The sequence below is a fragment of the Schistocerca nitens genome, chromosome 4, assembly GCF_023898315.1.
Source record: "Schistocerca nitens isolate TAMUIC-IGC-003100 chromosome 4, iqSchNite1.1, whole genome shotgun sequence".
Taxonomy (NCBI): domain Eukaryota; kingdom Metazoa; phylum Arthropoda; class Insecta; order Orthoptera; family Acrididae; genus Schistocerca; species Schistocerca nitens.
In genome coordinates, this window is record NC_064617.1 from 803,610,273 (window position 1) to 803,631,020 (window position 20,748).

Below are 20,748 nucleotides of genomic sequence, written 5' to 3' on the forward strand. Positions count from 1 at the left end.
AGTGTGCCTTATTGGGTGCCGACGGCTGTGCCACAGGTCTGTCTGTACAGCCTCCCTACAGAGGAGTACTAGTTGTGTGTTAGGATAAAGTTAGTGGGTGTGGCTTTTTCATCACTTTACAAACCCCTCATGCTCTGAAATCCAAACTACACTGTATCAACAGTCTCATCTGTGCACAACACATGGCTATGTGACAGCCCGGAATGTTGGTGCAGCTTTACATGCCCCATATTGTTCTTGTCGATAATTAAATAATTCCTATTGATCCCATTTCTTCCATCATCCTCGCATATATTCACGTTTTTTGTTTTCCACACCTTGCAGTGCCACATGAACTTGTGAACCTCGACCTAACGAATTCCCCTCTCTCTTCCCTTATCCCAAAACGCGAATACTCCCACACTTCATCCATTCCTTCCCTTTTCCCACATTTTTTTTATATTTTTTCATAAATTTGTTTGCTCATATTATTACATATTTTCATGCAGTGATTAATATTTTTACATACTGGTGTTGTTTTTACATACTGGTACAAGTTTTTACACTATTTGTGCATATTTTTGTGTGTGTGTGTGTGTGTGTGTGTGTGTGTGTGTGTGTGTGTGTGTGTGTGTGTGTGTGTGTACGTATTTCTGCATGTCTTTTCCTTGTTATCCAGCTCCCATAAGCCACCTAGATGCCTTCATTTGAATCGTCCTTAACACCCTTATCACAATGACTTTCACCTTTCCAGATTTTGGTGTGTGTACCACACCCTCATGAACCTGGTGCTCCCAAAAACGTATCTCGATGGCACAGGCATCAGAGTATATCTCTGCTCCCTCCACAAGATACTTCTACTGTGCAATTCTTACCACACACATCATATTTCTGAAACTGAATCTCTTGCTCTCCAGCATGTGGTAGGGTATTTCAGACATCACTTCCACAAGTTATCCAGCCTGCTGACATCCTACTGCCACCTTGGGACATCACTATCCAACCCCTATCCTACCCACAGTGTTATTCCTTGTTAACCCCTCCTAGCACCCAGACGCTACCTAACTGACCTTTTCCACCAAAATCCTCAGCCCCACAGCAATTTCAGTCCTGTCAAAAAGCCTAACCTTCAGCCTTACACTCAAATTTAACCACGCTGGGCTTAAACTCCTACTCTTCTTTTCCTGATCCAAGCAATGGACAGAAACACTTCTTTCCCAACAATCCCTTCAACCATGGCTGTCATAATCCCAACATTGAACCCAGCCTCTCACATTTCATATGATCATCCAATTGTGATCCTCTACTCCACCCACACCCCTCGCACCTTCAAAGACTTCCTTACCTCCAGCTTGGCCTCACTATTCTTCCCCAAGTCCCTTCGCAAGAACACCAGCCTTTCAGCAGAAAAAAAGGACAGCCATACACCTTTAAGTGTCTCAAAACAGATCTCACCTAATCATCCTACATCCAAACAAAGGTTCCACCACTGTCCTTATGAATCACAGTGACTCCCTGGCAGAAGATGTTTCCCAATTGTCTGACTCCTCCACATATAATCTTTGCTAGAGTGATCCCATCCCAGAAGCCCAACATGACCTGCAATTCCTACTTAAAGAGTTTGGCCCTTTCCAGAACCTCTCCTCTGAATCCATTTCCCTCCTTACACCAAAAACAACCCACAAATTCAACTTATAAATGCTCCCCAAAATCCACAAACCCTACATCCCCAAGCACCAAGAACCCTGATGCCCATCATCTTATTGCTGTTGAACACCTCTCACAATGTTCTTCAGATTCCAAAGCTATTGTATCATTACACTCAAGGTGGTTGTTGTCGAGGTCTTCAGTCCTGAGACTGGTTTGATGCAGCTCTCCATGCTACCCTATCCTGTGCAAGCTTCTTCATCTCCCAGTACTTAACTGCAACCTACATCCTTCTGAATCTGCTTAGTGTATTCATCTCTTGGTCTCCCTCTACGATTTTTACCCTCCACGCTGCCCTCCAATGCTAAATTTATGATCCCTTGAAGCCTCAGAACATGTCCTACCAACCAATCCCTTCTTCTTGTCAGGTTGTGCCACAAACTCCTCTTCTCCCCAGTTCTACTCAATACCTCCTCATTAGTTATGTGCTCTACCCGTCTAATCTTCAGCATTCTCCTGTACACCACATTTCGAAAGCTTGTCCAAACTATTTATCATCCATGTTTCACTTCCATACATGGCTACACTCCATACAAATACTTTCAGAAACGACTTCCTGACACTTAAATCTATACTCGATGTTAATAAATTTCTCTTCTTCAGAAACGCTTTCCTTGCCATTGCCAGTCTACATTTTATATCTTCTCTACTTCAACTATCATCAGTTATTTTGCTCCACAAATAACAAAACTTCTTTACTACTTTAAGTGTCTCATTTCCTAATCTAATTCCCCCAGCATCACGCGAGTTAACTCGACTACATTCCATTATCCTCGTTTTGCTTTTGTTGATGTTCATGTTATATCCTCCTTTCAAGACACTGTCCATTCTGTTCAACTGCTCTTCCAAGTCCTTTGTTGGTACACTCAAGGTATGAATTTAAAAAAACACCTTCAGTCACAATTTTTCATGTTTTATTCAGTACATGATGCATTTCGGACCTTGTAGGTGCAGCTTCAGGTGTAATTCGTCTTAATACAGGCTTCATTGTTCTCTTGAATAAGATGAAGAGCATATTCCCGTCGCGAAAAGATTTCATGTTAGGTTACGAATTTTCTGAGTCAGATGCGGAAAATACTTGCAAAATAGTGGAAAAGCTGAATAGTGTAAACTTATCAAATAATCCAAGAAAAGCGTTTTTAATGTTTTAGCAACAGCATCAGTTTTTTCCTCCATCGATTTTAAACATATTACTTCATTCACCAGGTACATTTGCAAACACATGCCTGTAAACACTTCACAGATGTTTTTGTACATGATGTGGTCAAAGATGAATTTTTCATGGTGCTAAAGATATAATTATTAAACAATTGACATATGCAGGAAACAGTTGATATATGCAGGAAATAACTTTAGAACAGACCTTTAAAATTACTGAAATAGCTGTGGCTTGCAAAATCTGTTTGTTCATTTAACATTGATCCTGGTTTTTTTGATTTTGTGGAGGTATACCTCCAGTTGTGCTAACAGATCTGGGGCCTTACCATTGGCTTCATTATGTAATACAACGAAATTGTTTTCCAGATTGTTGATGATATGTTTCGTTTCCAACATATGTTGTGCAATGACTTATTTTTCAAAGTGGTTGAGCCTGAAAGGCTTTACATTGTCTTGAAAACGGATCCCCTCTTACTAACTGTGTTCACCCTTCACTAATGCACCCAACACTCTTCCCCTCTCTGCTCCTCTTCCTTTCCACCACCCCTCCTCTCTTCCCATTCCCTCTGCCACTGCCTCTCAACAATGCCCCTTGCAGGCTTGTCCTGCCGCCTTCTAGTCTCTGGATGCTCCGCCAGACAGGACTGTTCTCTCCCCACACCCATATTCTGCTATCCTTTCCTCTGGACTTAGGCTTCACAAGCTACAGGCATCCACAAGGGCAAAGATCATGTGTGGACTACCTGCAGTCTTCACACAGCAGAATCACCTACCAGGTGACTACTTCCAGAGGGTGTCTGCTTCCCTGCTGGAATGTGTATTCAAGTCTGGACTGGTATGCCACCCAGACTGGACTCGCATTTGGGAGGATGAAGGTTCAAACCCATGTCTGGCCATTCTGATTTAGGCTTTCTGTGATTTCCCTAATCGTTTCAGACAAATGCTGGGATAGTACCTTTGAATGGGCATGGCTGACTTCCTTCCCCTTCCTCCCAAATCCATGGGACCAATGATATCGCTGTTTGGTTCCCTCGTCCAAATCAACCAACCCAACTGGTATGTCGCTGCACTCTGATTCTTGTGGACCACCCTGTCACTGACCATCACCCAAGGTAGGCCACACACCTTTGATAGCAGTTATGGTGGAGCATACAGTCTGAGTACTGTTCATCCTTGTAGTGTATTCTGCAGCTCAAGGTGAGCATGCAGCATGGACGTGGCTGCCGTTCATCAGCTGTGGTGCATGGTCTCTCTGTCAGCCACTGACATCTTGTTGACATCACCAGGTGGCACTGCCTATGCACACAGTTTTCAAAGCAGTCGTGCTGGTGGTGGCTTGCTCACTTTCTGCGGCCTGCTGTGTCATCCCGAGACCAACGGCGCCCACTCCAGCAGCAATAATACCTCTGTACCTAACATGGCTGAAAGTCTAGTTCATCCAGGGATGTCTCACTAGCAGTCCACCACTTGATTCCAATCATCAACACATCACCACCACCACTCTCAACCCATGTGCGGATAAACAAAGCAGTGCTCCATCCTGAAAAGCCATTTCCTCTGTCTCTGTTGTGATAACCACCTAGCGTCAACAATTTGGTGTCAGAAGTGTCTACTGCAACATCAGCTGCTGCCATTTGTCAAGAGGACACTGTAGCTGCAAAGCAGTCATCAGCTCTGGATGTGGTTTGAACAGTACGTGTTTGGTGAATGGGCTTTATTTTTTTGGTGTGTTTTTTGTGTTGCTCTTGTGTACGGTAATGGTGGATTGGACTGAAGTGCATAGGAATTTGCAGGTGCTGTTTGAGAAACATGCAACTTATTGCAGTTTACAGGGAATTGTAGAGTACATTTTGCGGCCGGTGACGTCTAAGTATCGTAATTTGGTGGAGTGACTAATTGCTGTTTATTAAGGCGGTACAAGCTATGTGTGGGACTTGCCGACATTATGGGCATTATGCTCAGAGTCTAGAGTGACCTTCATCTGTTGTTAGAATTTATGTTATATTCCTTGTACACCTGCCCAAGGGTTTTTGGTGGTCTTGCTTTGTTGTCATGTGGTGTACTTTAATTTTTTTTAAAAAAATAGAGTTTGCTCAAATGCCACACACAAGTAATGACGATACAGGAAGCAGCTGAACCTTTGTTGAAACAGACAGATTAAGTACCACAGAAGAATGACATGCTACAAGGCAGGCAGATACTTTAACAGCAGATAATAAGTGCAAACAAGGTGAACTAGCTGCGACAGTAGATGTGAAAGCATAATTTAGTGTACCCGTTCCCTCTGTGGATCCCAGCGCAGCAAGTAGCAAGTCAATATGGAAGTGGCATAGCTGCTGATCTGGAGAGCGGCGGGCAGAGGGGGAGGGGGGTATAGCAAATATCTTATTTGTTTATTGTTTAATGTCGAGTTAGATGAGTGGCTTTAAATGCAACAAAATACCTTGACATGAGTAGGAAAGGTCTGATCTACACATTTGAACCAAGAAAAGAAAAATCTTGGGCCCAATTAGGGAGAATCGTGACATACAGCCAGTGGCATAAAAGGAACTGCACTTGCACAAGGTAAAGGTGACAGATATCATGCGCAAACGTCTGCTTTCAGTGGTTGCATAACACATATGAATCCAAACAGAATGACTTGTCAGTGAGCTTTTTAATGTCGTCAATTAGTGGCTACTAATTAGTCTTCAGTTTTGAGATCTTTAGTTCCGCTGTTGTTAATGGTTTGAAAGTTAATTTTTCAGTATTCAATTGGTATGGATGTTATGACAAAATTTACTAGTCATTTGTTGGTAGGTGCTATGGGTGACAGTATGGATGCTACAATTGAATTTCTTCAGTTGTAGGACCTCGTGGTGGAATGTTTACAGTGTCAGCAGTGCGCAGAATTCATGAAATTGAAAAAAATCTCTGCTTCTCAAAGCTGGGACAGGTGTATCTGGCAGTGTTTCCAGGGATGGTTATTTTGGCTTTTTAGTGTTTGTGTTTTTTTTTTACTTGTCAGCTGACCTTGAATGGTAAGTACGTTTTCCTGTATTTTTTATGTTTATCGAGAGAAGTGTAGTATGTTTCTTTGTGTTCATAATTTTCTTTGATAAATGGAAATCGAAATTTATGTTGGAGTACTTTTTTGTGTGTGTGGTTTGTGTTGGTAGCATAAATTCATGTTCAGTAGTTTATAGTAGTGTGTTGTATGTATTTTGGTCTTATGTTCCTTTTTTTTTCTCACTCTCTCTCAAATACTTAGTTCTGCTTGTTTGGGTTGTTGGTACAATGGAATTTGTTTGAGCTTTATAGGTCAGATGAAATCTGCAACAGCAGGTTTTTGAGCTGCTGTGGGATCCTGGTACTGCTGCCTTTCTTTCCGGTATACAGGTCCAGCGAAATTTATGGTACTGGGTTTTCACACTGAATGGGTGTTCCTGGTATTACCGTCTTCATTTGACCTATATAGTTCAAGCAAAATTTATGGTACCAGGTTTTCGTGTTGTGTGTAGGCTGTTGGTATAGCTGTCTCTGTTTGAGCTATATAGGTCAAGTGAAACCCTAAATTACTAATGGTGCTTTTTTTTGTCCGAGTTGATTATTGAGGATTTCATGTACATTACTTTTGGCTGAGTATTTGTTTGGAATAGTAATGCAATTGTTACTGTCATGTATTCAGTTTGTCCCACCTAAAACTCCCTACTTCCCACAGCTGTCCTGATCATTTCATATTATTGCACGAGTTAAATATTTCGTACATTACTGCATCATCTTGACAACATCACAGATCAAAGCTGTCTGGGGGTATCACAGCTTTTGGTACTCCCCTGTACTCATAAAACCAATTTTAAAAATACAATACACCAGTCATAAAACTGCATAACAGGTGATTGGGGAAGAGTTAATAGCCCATCACCCTATATATGCATTAAAATGTTCGACTCAAAATGTTAAAATAAATATCACACTCATCTCACTGTCACTTAATACAGAGGGCAGATTTATGGTAACCTGGTTGCTGTCCATAAAATGATATTACATACAGCCCATCAAAATGTGGCAAACAGAAGCTGAGTTCTGGTATTGATACTGTCAGCTGATTTATATGGTGTGCTGTGCGACAACTGACATTGTCATGACGAAGAATGACATAGCATTTTCAGTTGTTTTTTCTGGTATTATCGATGGTAATCCCACCACAAGTGCCACACACTGATGGTGCAGGGCGAATCCACACATCGTAGGGCAATGCTGCAGAGAAATGTGTTCTTTATTTTCTTTCCACTGGGAACATAGAATGGCTTGCCTTGTAACTATTTACAAAAACAATGAAAGAAATTTTTGTGTACAAATAATTTTGTTCCCTTCTAAATACTCATTTTTAAAAGTTATACTCCCTTGTGTGTGTGTGTTTTCAAACCAATACTGGAAACATTTTTTCCACTCCGGTATAGGTACTAAAGTACATGGGCTTGGAAAGCATCAGCAGCTTCTTAGGGTAGTAAAAATCACTATCCACACATTGGGACAAGACATTAATTCCAAACTTTTCTCTGTCTAATAATTATTGGTTTGGTCATACTATCTGAAGCCACCAACTCACAAGCAAACTGTCATCCTTCAACCTAGCACATACATCAGTTTGTGCTACGGATCAGCGTCACCACAACCAAAATTTAAAAAAAGATGACACACACACAGCAGTCTGTTCTCTACCTGTTCATGCGTGTAAGTCACACACCCCAACATCATTATGTCACAGGATGAAGCCAACGTCCAGTATCAGTAGGTTCAGTTGGCTCATTTAGTGCATTGTTATGATGAAGAATGACATGACTTTTTCAGTTGTTCATTCTGGTATCAATGATAACTTATAGCAAACAAATTGTTGTATACTATTCAGCACTCAATGTTCTTTGATCCTCTAAAGCATTGGTTCCTAGCCTGGGGGTTATACATAATGTTCCAAGGGGTAAAAACAAAAGGTTAACTGTGTTTCAGTCACGAAATAAAGTTATTTTTAAAAGATTGATAGTATTACCACTATTTTGTAGGACGGTAATGCTGATTCCATAAGTTACCAATAAATTCTTCTTCTTTCTTTTTTCGTGGTACTAGCATTAATATATGACACAATGTTCTGGAGGTTATAGCTTGTGAAACAGATGTATGAACATCTTCCTCATGCAGTTTACCCACAGCATGTGAAGTTTGCATTACGTACATGCATTCATGACAGCAAAATTGAGACGTATACATCATGCTCAAATATCTCATGATAGTTCTTACAATAGACCAAAAATTGCTTCATTATTCACTTCGTAACAGATAAACAAACTAACTGACACACTTAATGGCTACCACACTGCTGTAGGTCCTGAACATTATTATTATTATTATTATTATTATCATCATCATTGCTAGTCATCAGACACAGAACAATGGAATGGCAAACTGAAGTCACCTTATTTCTCCAGTTCAGAAGTAAGAAGCCCAGCAATCAAGTGATTTACAAACAGCAAGCCTAAGTACAGTGCACACATTTTAATTTGGATGATTTTAAATTATTGTGCAGGGATAGGTTGAAGCAAGTACTCCTTGGGAGAGGACTGGCGTACAGAAACCATATTTTGTACTGTGTGTCTACCTGTAATATGGACAGTTAGCTTTCTTTTCTGAGCAGTAGCTTGAGGTAAAACTCACAATGCACTAAGAGCTGCTTCATTATTCTATGAAAAAGCTTGTTACAAATATGTAGAACCATCTGTCTCTCAAACATTTTAGTTGGTAGTTTAACAAAACACCTAAACCTCTTTTACCTTTCATCATTTTAAAAATGAAAGTATTCAAAGACAATTCCTTTTCATTCAGAAGTTTTATTAGGTGCTAATGTTCAGGATGGTGGGGAAGGAGGGGTACTAGCTAATATCTCATTACACCTAGGTAAATGGCATTGGAAAGGTTGGGAACCACTGCTGTAAACCATTGGTCGTGACATCCCAATACAACAAAAGACAAATAAACCATTTTGCTGGTTTCGGTTCATCCTGGAACACACAAACAGTTGATTGCTGTTTAGTTTCCAGCTTCAATGAATATATTCAGGTTTCGTATCGTGTTAGATTGTTGTATATGGGTTCTACATTTCTACAACAGAATTTATTGGGCATTTTATGATATGAATTGACATGAGGCCTCTTTTTGTTTAGGTCAAACTGTGCAGAATCCATCAGTAGAACATATTTACAGAGCTAAATGTACATGCAGTCTTCAGTTTGGCTAAGGATGTCTCTGTCTCACAGGAAGGGAAGTGCCGGTCCTCTTCAATTATGCTGAGCACAGCACTGATATCTTTTGGATCAATGGCTTTTGTTCGATCTTTCCAAAACTCACCTCTGCCGGAAGTATCCTGATGGCAAAATTCTTCAAATCAATCGCAAACAATATTTTCTGAAGGTGATTGATTACCAAAAGGTGAACAAAGTGATTTGAGACATTGTTTTTTGAAGCCTTAACAAATACGGTGAAAAAATCCACTGTCAAAAACATTCACAGGAAATTTCCATTTTTTCACAACACTTTGTTCACACGCACACTTCATACAAACAACTTGGCCCATTTCTGAGCTGACGTTGCTTTAATAACAACAAATGATAAATTTTAGAATCATAGTAATGTCACACCTCAACATTAGTCAAAGTCATCAGTAAAATCATAAAAGATGACCCTCATATCTCAGGAGCCAGAGCAGGTTATAAGGAAGTTGGTGCAGACCTTGTACATTGAAGGAGGAGGTTATTATAGGTAAGCGATATTAAAAGGTAAATGCAACAACCTGGTAAAGCAAATTCAATATTCCAGAGCAATATAATTGAATTTAACAGGGAATCAAATGATGTGAAAATCATTCTACTCCACTGCAGAAGATCTTCACAGGAACTATTAAAATTCTAGGCTAAAATCAAACAGTGGAAAATCCAGCATGGAATGTGACAAACCTAGCCCCTGCAAAGTAGAGTCCCGTTAATCCGAACTACTTGGGACCGGACCTTGTTCGGATTAGCCAGAATTACGGTGATGATTTTCTAGAATGAAGTATACCAAGCAGATAAGTAGGTACACCATGGTAGCAAATGGGAACAAGTGGGTGAACAATGGCTCACTCTCACTCCCTGCCCTCATTGTTCTGCATTGTTGAGACCTTTCTCATCTACATCTACTTGGTTACTCTGGAATTCACACTTAAGTGCCTGGCAGAGGGTTCATTTAACCATTTTGATACTACTTCTCTACCATTCCACTCTCTAATGGCGTATGGGAAAAAGGAACATCTAAATCTTTCTGTTCGAGCTCCAATTTCTCTTATTTTATTACGATGAGCATTTCTCCCTATGTGGGTGGGTGTCAACAAAATATTTTCACATTCGGAAGAGAAAGTTGGTGATTGAAATTTTGTAAATAGATCTTGCCGGAAAAAAAACTGCCTTTGTTTCAGTGACCGCCACCCAAACTCGCATATCACATTAGTGACACTCTCACCCATATTGCGCGATAACATGCAACGAGCTTCCCTTCTTTGCACTTTTTCGATGTCCTCTGTCAATCCTACCTGGTAAGGATCCCACACTGCACAGCAGTATTCCAGCAGAGGACAGACAAGTGTAATGTAGGCTGTCTCTTTAATGGGTTTGTCGCATCTTCTAAGAGTTCTGCCAACAAATCACAGTCTTTGTTTCGCCTTCCCCACAATATTATCTATGTGGTCTTTCCAATTTAAGTTGCTCGTAATTGTAATTCCGAAGTATTTAGTCAAATTGACAGCCATCAGATTTATGCAATTCATCATATACCCAGAATTTATCAGATTTCTTTTAGTACCCATGTGGATGACCTCGCACTTTCCTTTGTTTAGTGCCAATTGACACTTTTCGCACCATACAGAAATTCTCTCTAGATCATTTTGTAATTGGAATTGATTGTATGATGCGATTCTTCAGTTTCTCCCGGCGTATTTGTTGCGCAAACAGTCCACGGGTATACTGCCGGTTCATAGTGACCAACGGGCACAATATTTCGGCGTTCAGACATGTCGCCATTGTCAGGTGCGCCGAAGAACTGAGTTCGATGGCGACATGTCTGATCGCCAAAATATTGTGCCCATTGGACACTATGAACTGGCAGTATACCTGTGGACTGTTCGAGTGATCATATGATGATTTTACTAGATGGTAAATTACAGCGTCATCTCCAAACAATCTAAGGGGGCTGCTCAGATTATCACCTAGATCATTTATATGCGGAAGCCTATGACACTACCTTGCGGAACGCCGGATATCACTTCTGTTCTACTCGATGATTTACCGTCTATGACTACAAACTGTGACCTCTCTGAGAGGAAACCACAAATCCAGCCACACAACTGAGATGATACTCCATATGCACGCAATTTGATTAATAGTCGCTTGTGAGGAACGGTATCAAAAGCCTTCTGGAAATCTAGGTATATGTAATTGATCTGAGATCCCTTGTCAACAGCACTCATTACTTCATGGGAATCAAGAGCTCGCTATGTTGCACAGCTGTGGTCAGTGCACTGCCAATTGGCTCACGAAGTGCTGGGTTATGTTACTTATCGATCGCTGGCAAGCGTAACAGTCGTGTTGTATTCGTTCAGGTGTAGTGGTGTACATATTTTTGTCATGAGTAAACGGAAACATACAACGTTAATTCTCAAAGAAAAACTGAATGCTTTGAAGCGGGTAGACAATGGTGAGAATATATCTAAACTTGCAACGGAACTGGGTGTTGCCAAAGCAACCATTTGTGATTGGAAGTAGAAGCGAGTGAAGCTTGAACAGTCCTGTGCAATGTCTTCGGGAAAAACACTCGAAATTTGGCAGACTTTGAAACAGTCCCAGTATGATAAAATGGATGAAGCTCTTTTCCTTTGGTTTACGTAGGGAAGAGAAAGGGAACTCCTCTAAGTGGAGCACTGGTTCAGGAGATGGCTGTTTACCTGAACAAGTTAATGAATGGTCATGAGTCTTTTAATGCCGTCAGCTAACAATTACTGGAGAGAAGCTTTATTTCGACCATGATGCAGCGAAGGAATACTTGGGTAAGTTTGAAAAAATGATAAGAGAGGGAGAGTATTCTTCCCAACAAATTTATAACACTGACGAGACTGGCCTTAATTTTAGGGCATTGAAAACAAAAAAGCCTGGCATCAAAAGCAGAAGACCATGCTCCTGGTTTTAAAATGTGCAAAGATCGTGTGACTTTATTAGCACGTAGCAATGCTGCTGGTAATCACAAGCTGCCTTTAATGCTGATTGGCAAATCTGCTAGGCCCAGAGCTTTTAAGAACTACAACATGAAGCAACCAGAAAAAAGCATGGATGGATGGTAAGCTGTTCAAAAAATGGTTTCACAGCCAGTTTGTTCCCTCTGTTCAACGGTTTTCTACGGAGAATCATTTGTCTCCCTGTGCAATCCTTTTGACTGATAACGCGCCATCTCGCCCCAGTACTGAGGAATTATGTAATGGATAATTTGTGGCGAAGTTTTTGCTGCCGAATGTTACACCACTTCTACAGCTGATGGTCCAGGGCGTACTGTAAACATTAAAACTGATTTACAGAAAACAATTTTTAAGAACGCTGATCCAAGATGATAGGATTCCTTTAGTGGACAAAATAAAAAAGGTCAACGTTGTTGTTTATTGGGCCGCTGAGGCATGGCAAAATATTTCAGAAAATACTATGAGAAAATCGTGGAGAAAACTGTGGACATCTCTTGAATTTCAGGACAACCCGGTTGAAAATGAAGAGGAAAATCTAATACAAATGATGTGATGTGAAGAAGCTAGTGAAGGAGACGTAGATGAGTGGATGGCAGCAGATGGGGCATGTGTGGAGAACCTCAATGACGCTGATTTAGTTGCTGCTGTGACTCACGACCAGGAAGAAGTGGACTGCTGTGATGGAAGTGACAATGAGGCTGAAAGCAACAAAGGAGAGCTGGTGCCACACAGTGACACAGCACAAGCCTTTGACCTCGCGCTACATTATTTGGAGCAACAGCCCACTGCTACACCTGCTGATTTGATGTTTATGAGACAATTGCACAACTATGCGTCGTATAACAAGCTGTCTTCATTACGCCAAAAACAATGACTGAGTTGTTTCTCATCTAAAGAGTTGGGATAAAATGTCGGCTGTATTTTAATAAGTTTGACAGCTTTTCTTTCATTGTTATGCATTGTTTAACCTAATGTTTTCTTGCCAATTTTTCTAATACATGTTTACTGTACTGTGTAAATTAAAATAGTGTGTATGTGCGGCAGTACTTAGACTAACATTTTTCATGTTTGGATTAACCAAACGTTCGGATTATGGGGTTTGGATTAGTGAAACTCAGCTGTAATTGAATTTCAGGGAATCAAATGATGAGAAAATAATTCTAGTCCACTGCAGAGGATCTTCACAGGAACTGTTAAAATTCTACGCTAAAATCAAACCGTGGAAAATCCAGGATGGAATGTAACAAACACAACCCCTGCTTCCAACCCCTTACCTCATGGCTCATACCCCTGTAACAGACATAGATGCAAGACCTGTCCCATACATCCTCCCAGCACCACCTACTCCAGTCCAGTCACAAACATCACCCATCCCATCAAAGGCAGGACTACCTGTGAAACCTGTCATGTGATCTACAAGCTAAGCTGCAACCAGTGTGCTGCATTCTATGTGGGCATGACAACCAACAAGCTGTCTGTCCGCATAAGTGACCACCGACAAATTGCGGCCAGGAAAAAAGTGTACCACCCTGTTGCTGAGCACACTGCCAGACAGACATCCTTCATTTCAATGACTGTTTCACAGCCTGTGCCACATGGATCCTTCCCACCAACACCGGCTTTTCTGAATTGAGCAGTTGGGAACTTTCCCTGCAATACATCCTATGTTCCTGTAACCCTACTTCTCTCCTTTTCCATTATTCCTCCCCACCTCTCCCCCGCCCTCCGTCTAACCTCCAGCACTTCGCTGTCCACCAACCCCACCATAATATCCCTCCCCAGCCCAGCCTCCTCCTTACCCCCCACCAAATCGCCACTCCCATCACGCACTGGTGTTGCTGCCCACAGTGTGCTTTCAGTTGCATGAGATTGCAGTCTGCTGTGTGTGTGTGTGTGTGTGTGTGTGTGTGTGTGTGTGTGTGTGTGTGTGTGCGCGCGTGTGTGTGGTCTATTGATGATGAAGGCTCTATTGGCCAAAAGCTTTATATGTGACAGTGTTTTTGTTGTGCCTATCTGCGACTCAAAATTCTAGGCTAATGTTACAGTTAATATTAGGAATGTGATGATGTTGAGGTCCCATACTCTGAGGAGCGTAGGGGACGATGCGGGAGACCAGCACCGCTGTACTATGCAAGGTCCTAGTGGAGGTGGTTTGCCATTGCCTTCCTCCAACCGTCATGAAGATGGATAGAGGTGGTTTGCCATTGCCTTCCTCCAACCGTCATGAAGATGGATAATGATGATGAAGACAACACAACACCCAGTCATCTCGAGGCAGGAAAAATCCCTGACCCCGCCAGAAATCGAACCCGGGACCCCGTGCGCGGGAAGCGAGAATGCTACCACAAGATCATGAGCTGCGGACATCAGCAATGTAACTATAATAGGCCTATTTTGTTAAGTCACTGCTGTATTACACTTAACTGAATTGTACACATCTAACTTTTCAGGTTTGCACATATCTCACTGCAAGACCACAGAAATATGATTCATACAATGTAATTCAATTTAATATTATACTTCTTGGTGCAATACACATGTTACAAAGGCTTCTTCCTTCTTATGTTTGCTTCATAAGAAGAGAGGTCTAGGCAATGTCACAGTGAAAAAGCTGGAGTAAACCCATGGGATACCACTTCGCAATCTTAGGCCTACCTCTTTCATAGTTTACCTGTACGATCAGCTTAAATATCACATGTTCACTACTGTAACACAGGGAACTTGCATCAAAATACTTCAAAAGTAATAGTCTTACTGCTAGCACACACACAAAATTAAAGCAGTGTCTTCAGAAGTATCATCTTCATTAAAAATTAAAGAAAATAATGCTATCCCAAGAAGTATGACATTAACTGTAGTAGAATTCTGGAAATTCATACTGATATTACTCATTAGCAATGTACGTCGAGCATCAACAAATAAATATTGTGTGGCTCCTTAGCTGCAGGTCAAGTTCAGTATTTATTTGTTAAATAGCTTCTCAGTTTGCATAATGGAGTTTTGTGAAAACTGTCCCAGATAGACACACCCCCCCCCCCCCCCCACACACACACACAATTTCAGAAACTATCCAAGTGACACCTGTGTCATCAGTGATACTATTCACAAGACCTCACAGACAGCTGTAAACAAGGAGCAGCAAGCGACTAGTTTGGAATAGACCAGTAACTTGTCATACAGAGGATGGCGTCCAATTTTTGAAGTAAATATTTATTATATACTAAATGCATTAGAATAATAAAGTTTCATCAGGATATGTTATTGGGACACAATCAGCTGTGGCCAAAAACATTATGTTTGCTGTCACCAGTCACACATAAAACACAAGAACTCCTGACAGCAAGTGGAGAAACTCTCAGGACGACTAATAAACAAAATAAGTCGGACACTAGCAACAAAATCACACACTGTTTAGCAAATAAAAAACACTTATTGACGAATTTTAACTAGAAGACTGTATGTCACACAATGACATCAGCAATGATGGTACTGTGGAGAATGCCATACCATTAGAGTTTTGCCAAAAGGAGGCCTACAAAATAGCCAGTATTTTACTCTATAAACTAGTCTTACACGTTTCTTTCATAATGACATAATCCAAGTCTTGTAGCCATAACCCAAGAATCTACATTATTAATAAAATATCAATTATTTTGAATCTGTATGTAAGTGTTCTACAAACAACAACTTTGGCTGTGGCGCGAAAGAAATACAACTGGCATTCTGTTCCTTTAGGTACAACCTGAATTCTGCTTCGAAAATGTAATACAATACACTTCTTATTGTGTCCCTACTAAATATTTGTAGCATGATTTTTTTGTCCATATATTCGTTTTTCGAAATAGCAAACAGAACAGAATTTTCACACCTACACCCGTAGTCTCTGATTAGGTATTATGCTGACGACGAAGAAACAGGGTGTAAATAATGTTTCAGGCCATGATACAGATAAAGTAAACAAATGTCAGCACACAAGTACCGATCTATACTAATGATTCTGTACAATACGTATCGAGATTAAAACATCTTTAGGCAGTAATGCCGTTGCGTATTATTTAGTGAGTCTGTGTTGGAATCCATTTGAGTCTTGTTTTCTGGTCTTGCAGTAGTACGCGTACTCGTCATTTCCAGACGCGCCCAAGCAAGTTCGATCATGCTTAACGCTTACAAGGGTTATGAAATCAAAGCGCAAATAGAGTTACGAACAACTGATGTCTACAAACACAGCTGTGATTATTCAAAAATACACGAGTTCACCCGTACATTTTTCGCCATAAGATGACAATTCCCGAATATATCTATCGTCACAGCATTACAATTACTTGGTACTCAAGTGATTGCAGACGTGAGAGTAAGCTATACAACAAACTGTGAAACGTCATTCTTACCTCATACGCCTGGTTTATTTCCACGAATTTATTTTCGGCGGCGGGATCACTATTTTTATCAGGATGCCTAGAACAAACGACGTGTTTTAAGACGTCAAATGTCATTGAGCGCAATACAGCAATGCGGCTTTTTTTGCACAGTTTCATATAACAAACTACTGACAACTGTTATGAACGCTCAAAAACGTTCCTTTGAAAAGCTGGGAGGCAATGAAACTCACCATTCTTTCGCTAACTGCTTGTATGCCTTCCTTATTTCTTGTAGTGTTGCTCTCCTATGTATTCCTAAAATTTGATATGGGTTACCTAAACCATGAACACCAGCAGTTATCAGAAAAAAGCAAATGAAATGACTGAGCCATTTCATTGCTTCTCGTTAATTTAGAAGTTAGAAAACACGTCCAACAACCATCAACAACAACGAAAAAAGTATTTACAAAATTAACACAAACACCATCACATATTGATCCGCGCCATGACAAAACACACCTCCTTGCCTACTGTCCATCACACACCACAGGAATATCTGTGGCGTTTATTTTGGGAGCTAGGTAAAATGTTGGAATCTGGCAGTAAAAATTACTGTTCACATCAGTCAAAGATTGTTAATAAAAGTCAAATCATAGCTCGCCATGTATGGCACAGTTTTAGTTCACCATATTACACAACACAAAGTATCTCCAATTCTCGTTGAATTTGGCCAACATTCAAAACGCATTTCAAACGGCAGCATTCACACAGGCCTCCAACGGACTATCACATCATGGGACTTAACGTCACGTCAAGGTTTTCGGGAAGAAAGTCTTCATAGTATGGTCGTCTGTTAGTATCGAAAGTGAACCTGTTTTCGTCGCGTGCACGCATGTTATAGTATTGCATTTTGTACGTTTTTATCTTCTTAACCTTCATTTCGTTACTGTGCTTTGTTTTCGTGATGAACTGCAAATATTCCACGAAAAGATTGGACATTTTTTCCATTGCATGGTCTTCCATAAGCGAGGTCAGATATCTGAAAACGAAAAATTATTATAGCTTTGAAGTAATAGAACGGAGCTGATTATATATATATATATATATATATATATATATATATATATATATATATATAAAATCAGCTCCGTTCTATATATATATATATATATATATATATATATATATATAACTGAAAGAAGCAATTTTCGTTTAATAAAATTTTAGTGAAAAAGGCAGTTGACATATGGGAAAAATCCAGTTGTATATGGCGTTATTAGTTACACGAAGGAAAAAAACATGGACAATGTAAACAGCCTCTATTTATTTCCTTATAAATACTGTTTGATGTGTTTGTACCTCTATATTTCATTAGCACTTTACCACACAGAATTGATCAAGAGCATGGGTTGTTAAGGGGAGACAGAAGGCAAAGGGCTTAAAAAACCGTTTTTTACATTTTACGTCTGTGTTTCATATAAACAGCACAACTTGTTAGTGAGTTATGATTATTTTCATGATGCTCTGTGCGATCCCTCATTTAAATGCCATGCCCTCTTTTTTGTACCACGCAGTGAAAATTGCACCGATTTTGATATTTCTCGTAGCCATTTGCGGCATCTATACCTTTTTCATGTCGAGATCAGTGAGTTCAATAGTATTGAACTCGCTGGTCAACGTTCCCTACTCTGTATCTACTATCGATACCCTCCGTTCCGATCACGTTTGTTAAGCCAGGTTTCTACAGGCATGAATTTCTTAAGAGTTGCTTCCCCATACCACTAGGCTAACAAGTACGTTACCGTTTCCACACATCAAAGTTGCAAATACTACTCACCCGACTTTATTCGCACGAGAGTTTAACAGTTTTTAGCGGGAGAGTTTATACTGATATTGACGATCAAAACTCGGACACACAAATGTTGAGTATAGAAATGGACATCTTGTGGGAATAATTTGGGAACATCCAATACGCTAGTAAGGAAGCTATCTGCCGAGGACGCCGTTACGTTTAAAAACCATTTTCGAATGAGAAAAATCAATTTTGAAATATTTTTGAGCCGTATTTCTGGCTCTTTACATACACTGACCGGCCAGAACATTATTTATTTACTTATTTATTATTAGTCCTATAGATCATACATTTTGTACAAAAAAGTGTATCATGATGTAGGAAAAGTCAGTTAAAAATTATGGTAAGATGGTGGTGGTGGTAGATACTTCACATAGCAAAATACATATAAGACGTAAATACAATAGTTCAAATTATTTTCCTAAGTATAAATAAATACAAGTGTATAAAAAACGAAAATCTACATTACTAAGAAATAATCCACATGTTCTCCATAGACCATATCTCAATACAGACCACCAAACTACTTTTGATACAAACTTATCCAGGTGATAGCAGCATCACCTGGCAAGGAATGACTGCTAGTCAGACATACCCATGGCACATGTAGTACCAATGAGCACGCTCTCCGTTTGTGGAAAGGGGAAGATGTGGGATCTATCTGAGTTTGACTGAGGGTAGATTGTGATGGCCCGGAGGCTTGGCATGAGCATTTCAGGTGCTCAAGGAGTGCTGTGGTGAGTGTCGTTAACAAGTGGCGAAACAAAGGTGTAACCAGGTCCATATGTCATAGGGTTGGGCGGCCACTCCTCATTACGGATGTCGGACGTTGTAGACTGGGCAGAGTGGTAAAATAGAACAGGCGGTCAAGTGTGGTGGAACTAATATCAGACTTCAATGCTGAGCAGAGTACAAGTGTGTCTGAACATACAGTGCATCGAACACACCATGATGGGTCTCTGTAGCTGAAGATGCATGCAAGGGCCAATGTTAACACCTCAACATTGGCAACTACAACCGAAATGGGCACATAGACATCGGCACTGGACGTTGGCGCAATGGCAGAACGTTACATGGTTGATGAATCCCGGTACTTTCTTCATTATGCCGTTGGGAGGTCGCCAATCCATCAACTTCCAGGGGAACAGCTCCTTGTCACCTGTACTGTGAGTTGGAGACAAGCTAGCGGCTGCTCCATTTTTCTTTGGAGAATATTCACGTGGGCATCCATGGGTCCAGTGAAGCTCGTACAAGGCACCAAGACGACCAAAGAGTATCATACACTGGCTGCAAATTACCTACACCCTTTCATGACGATCATGTTTCCCAATGTCAGTGTCATTTTTCAACAAGATAATGCATAATGTCACAAGGCCAGGAGTATGATGGAGCGGGTCAAGGAACATAGTGGCGAGTTCCAATTGATGTGCAGGCTCCCAAACTCGCCAAATCTGAATCCGATCGAAAACATCTGAAATGTGATTGAATGTGGTGTCAGGGCTCATCGCCGCCTGGTCGGAATTTACAGGAATTAGGTGGCTTGTGTGGTGCCACCTCCCTCCAGCAACTCACCAAGGCCTTATTGCTTCCATTCTGTGATGTGTCACTGCTGTGATCCATGGTAAAGGTGGACATATGGTCTATTAGGTAGGTGGTCATAATGTTCTGGCCGATCAGTGTAAGTCCAATACACGTTTGTAAGATACCATTCCAGCTCACGTTAAATTACAAGTAACATTGAAATATCTGGCGGCTGGGGTCACTGCAATACAGGTATTTCATTCCAAAAACCACTGTTTTTAAATTTTTATGTTAGCTTCAATACACTGAAAACACATCAGAAAGTAGGTTTTGTCTCAGCAGTTCAGCTTTGCTTTCATTTTCAGGGTTAGTCAAGGATCTGATCTGTCACTAGTGCTATAAATATAGCCGTGCAGGATTAGCCGAGCGGTCTGAGGCGCTGCAGTCATGGACTGTGCGGCTGGTCCTGACGGAGGTTCGAGTCCTCCCTCGGACATGGGTGTGTGTGTTTGTCCTTAGGACAATTTAGGCTAAGTAGTGTGTAAGCTTAGGGGCTGATGACCTTAGCAGTTAAGTCCCATAAGATTTCACACACATTTGAACTTTTTTTTGCTATAAATATAAGTTTGTTTTACCGGTATAGTACTTAATTTTGTGATCTGTCTTTGTGCTACTGTATGGAACAGTCATTACTCAATGATAGCCCTAATACAAGCAGTTACATTTGTTTGGATTTTAATGAGAGCCAAGAGAAGTTTTAAATCTCTAAAACCAGAAATAAGTTTCCATTTCATCACTATATTTACTGTCAATGACTAAAGCAAAAATTATCATTATACTAAAATAAAAATACCCTTAGAGTATCGACTGCTCTGCAATAAAAT

The 20,748-nt window shown here is 40.5% G+C and overlaps 1 protein-coding gene across 1 annotated transcript in view; it reads right to left on the bottom strand.

Moving 5' to 3' along the window:
- LOC126253218 (dnaJ homolog subfamily C member 16) overlaps positions 1–17,026 on the bottom strand; it is a 158,219-nt gene extending 141,193 nt beyond the window's left edge. Inside the window, exons 1-2 of the mRNA XM_049954403.1 lie at positions 16,743–17,026; positions 16,522–16,588 (exon numbers count right to left, since the gene is read on the bottom strand). Coding sequence (XP_049810360.1) covers positions 16,522–16,588; positions 16,743–16,888 — 213 coding nt within the window. The 5' untranslated portion in view covers positions 16,889–17,026. The remainder of the gene's footprint in view (positions 1–16,521; positions 16,589–16,742) is intronic.
- Positions 17,027–20,748: the final 3,722 nt, after the last annotated feature.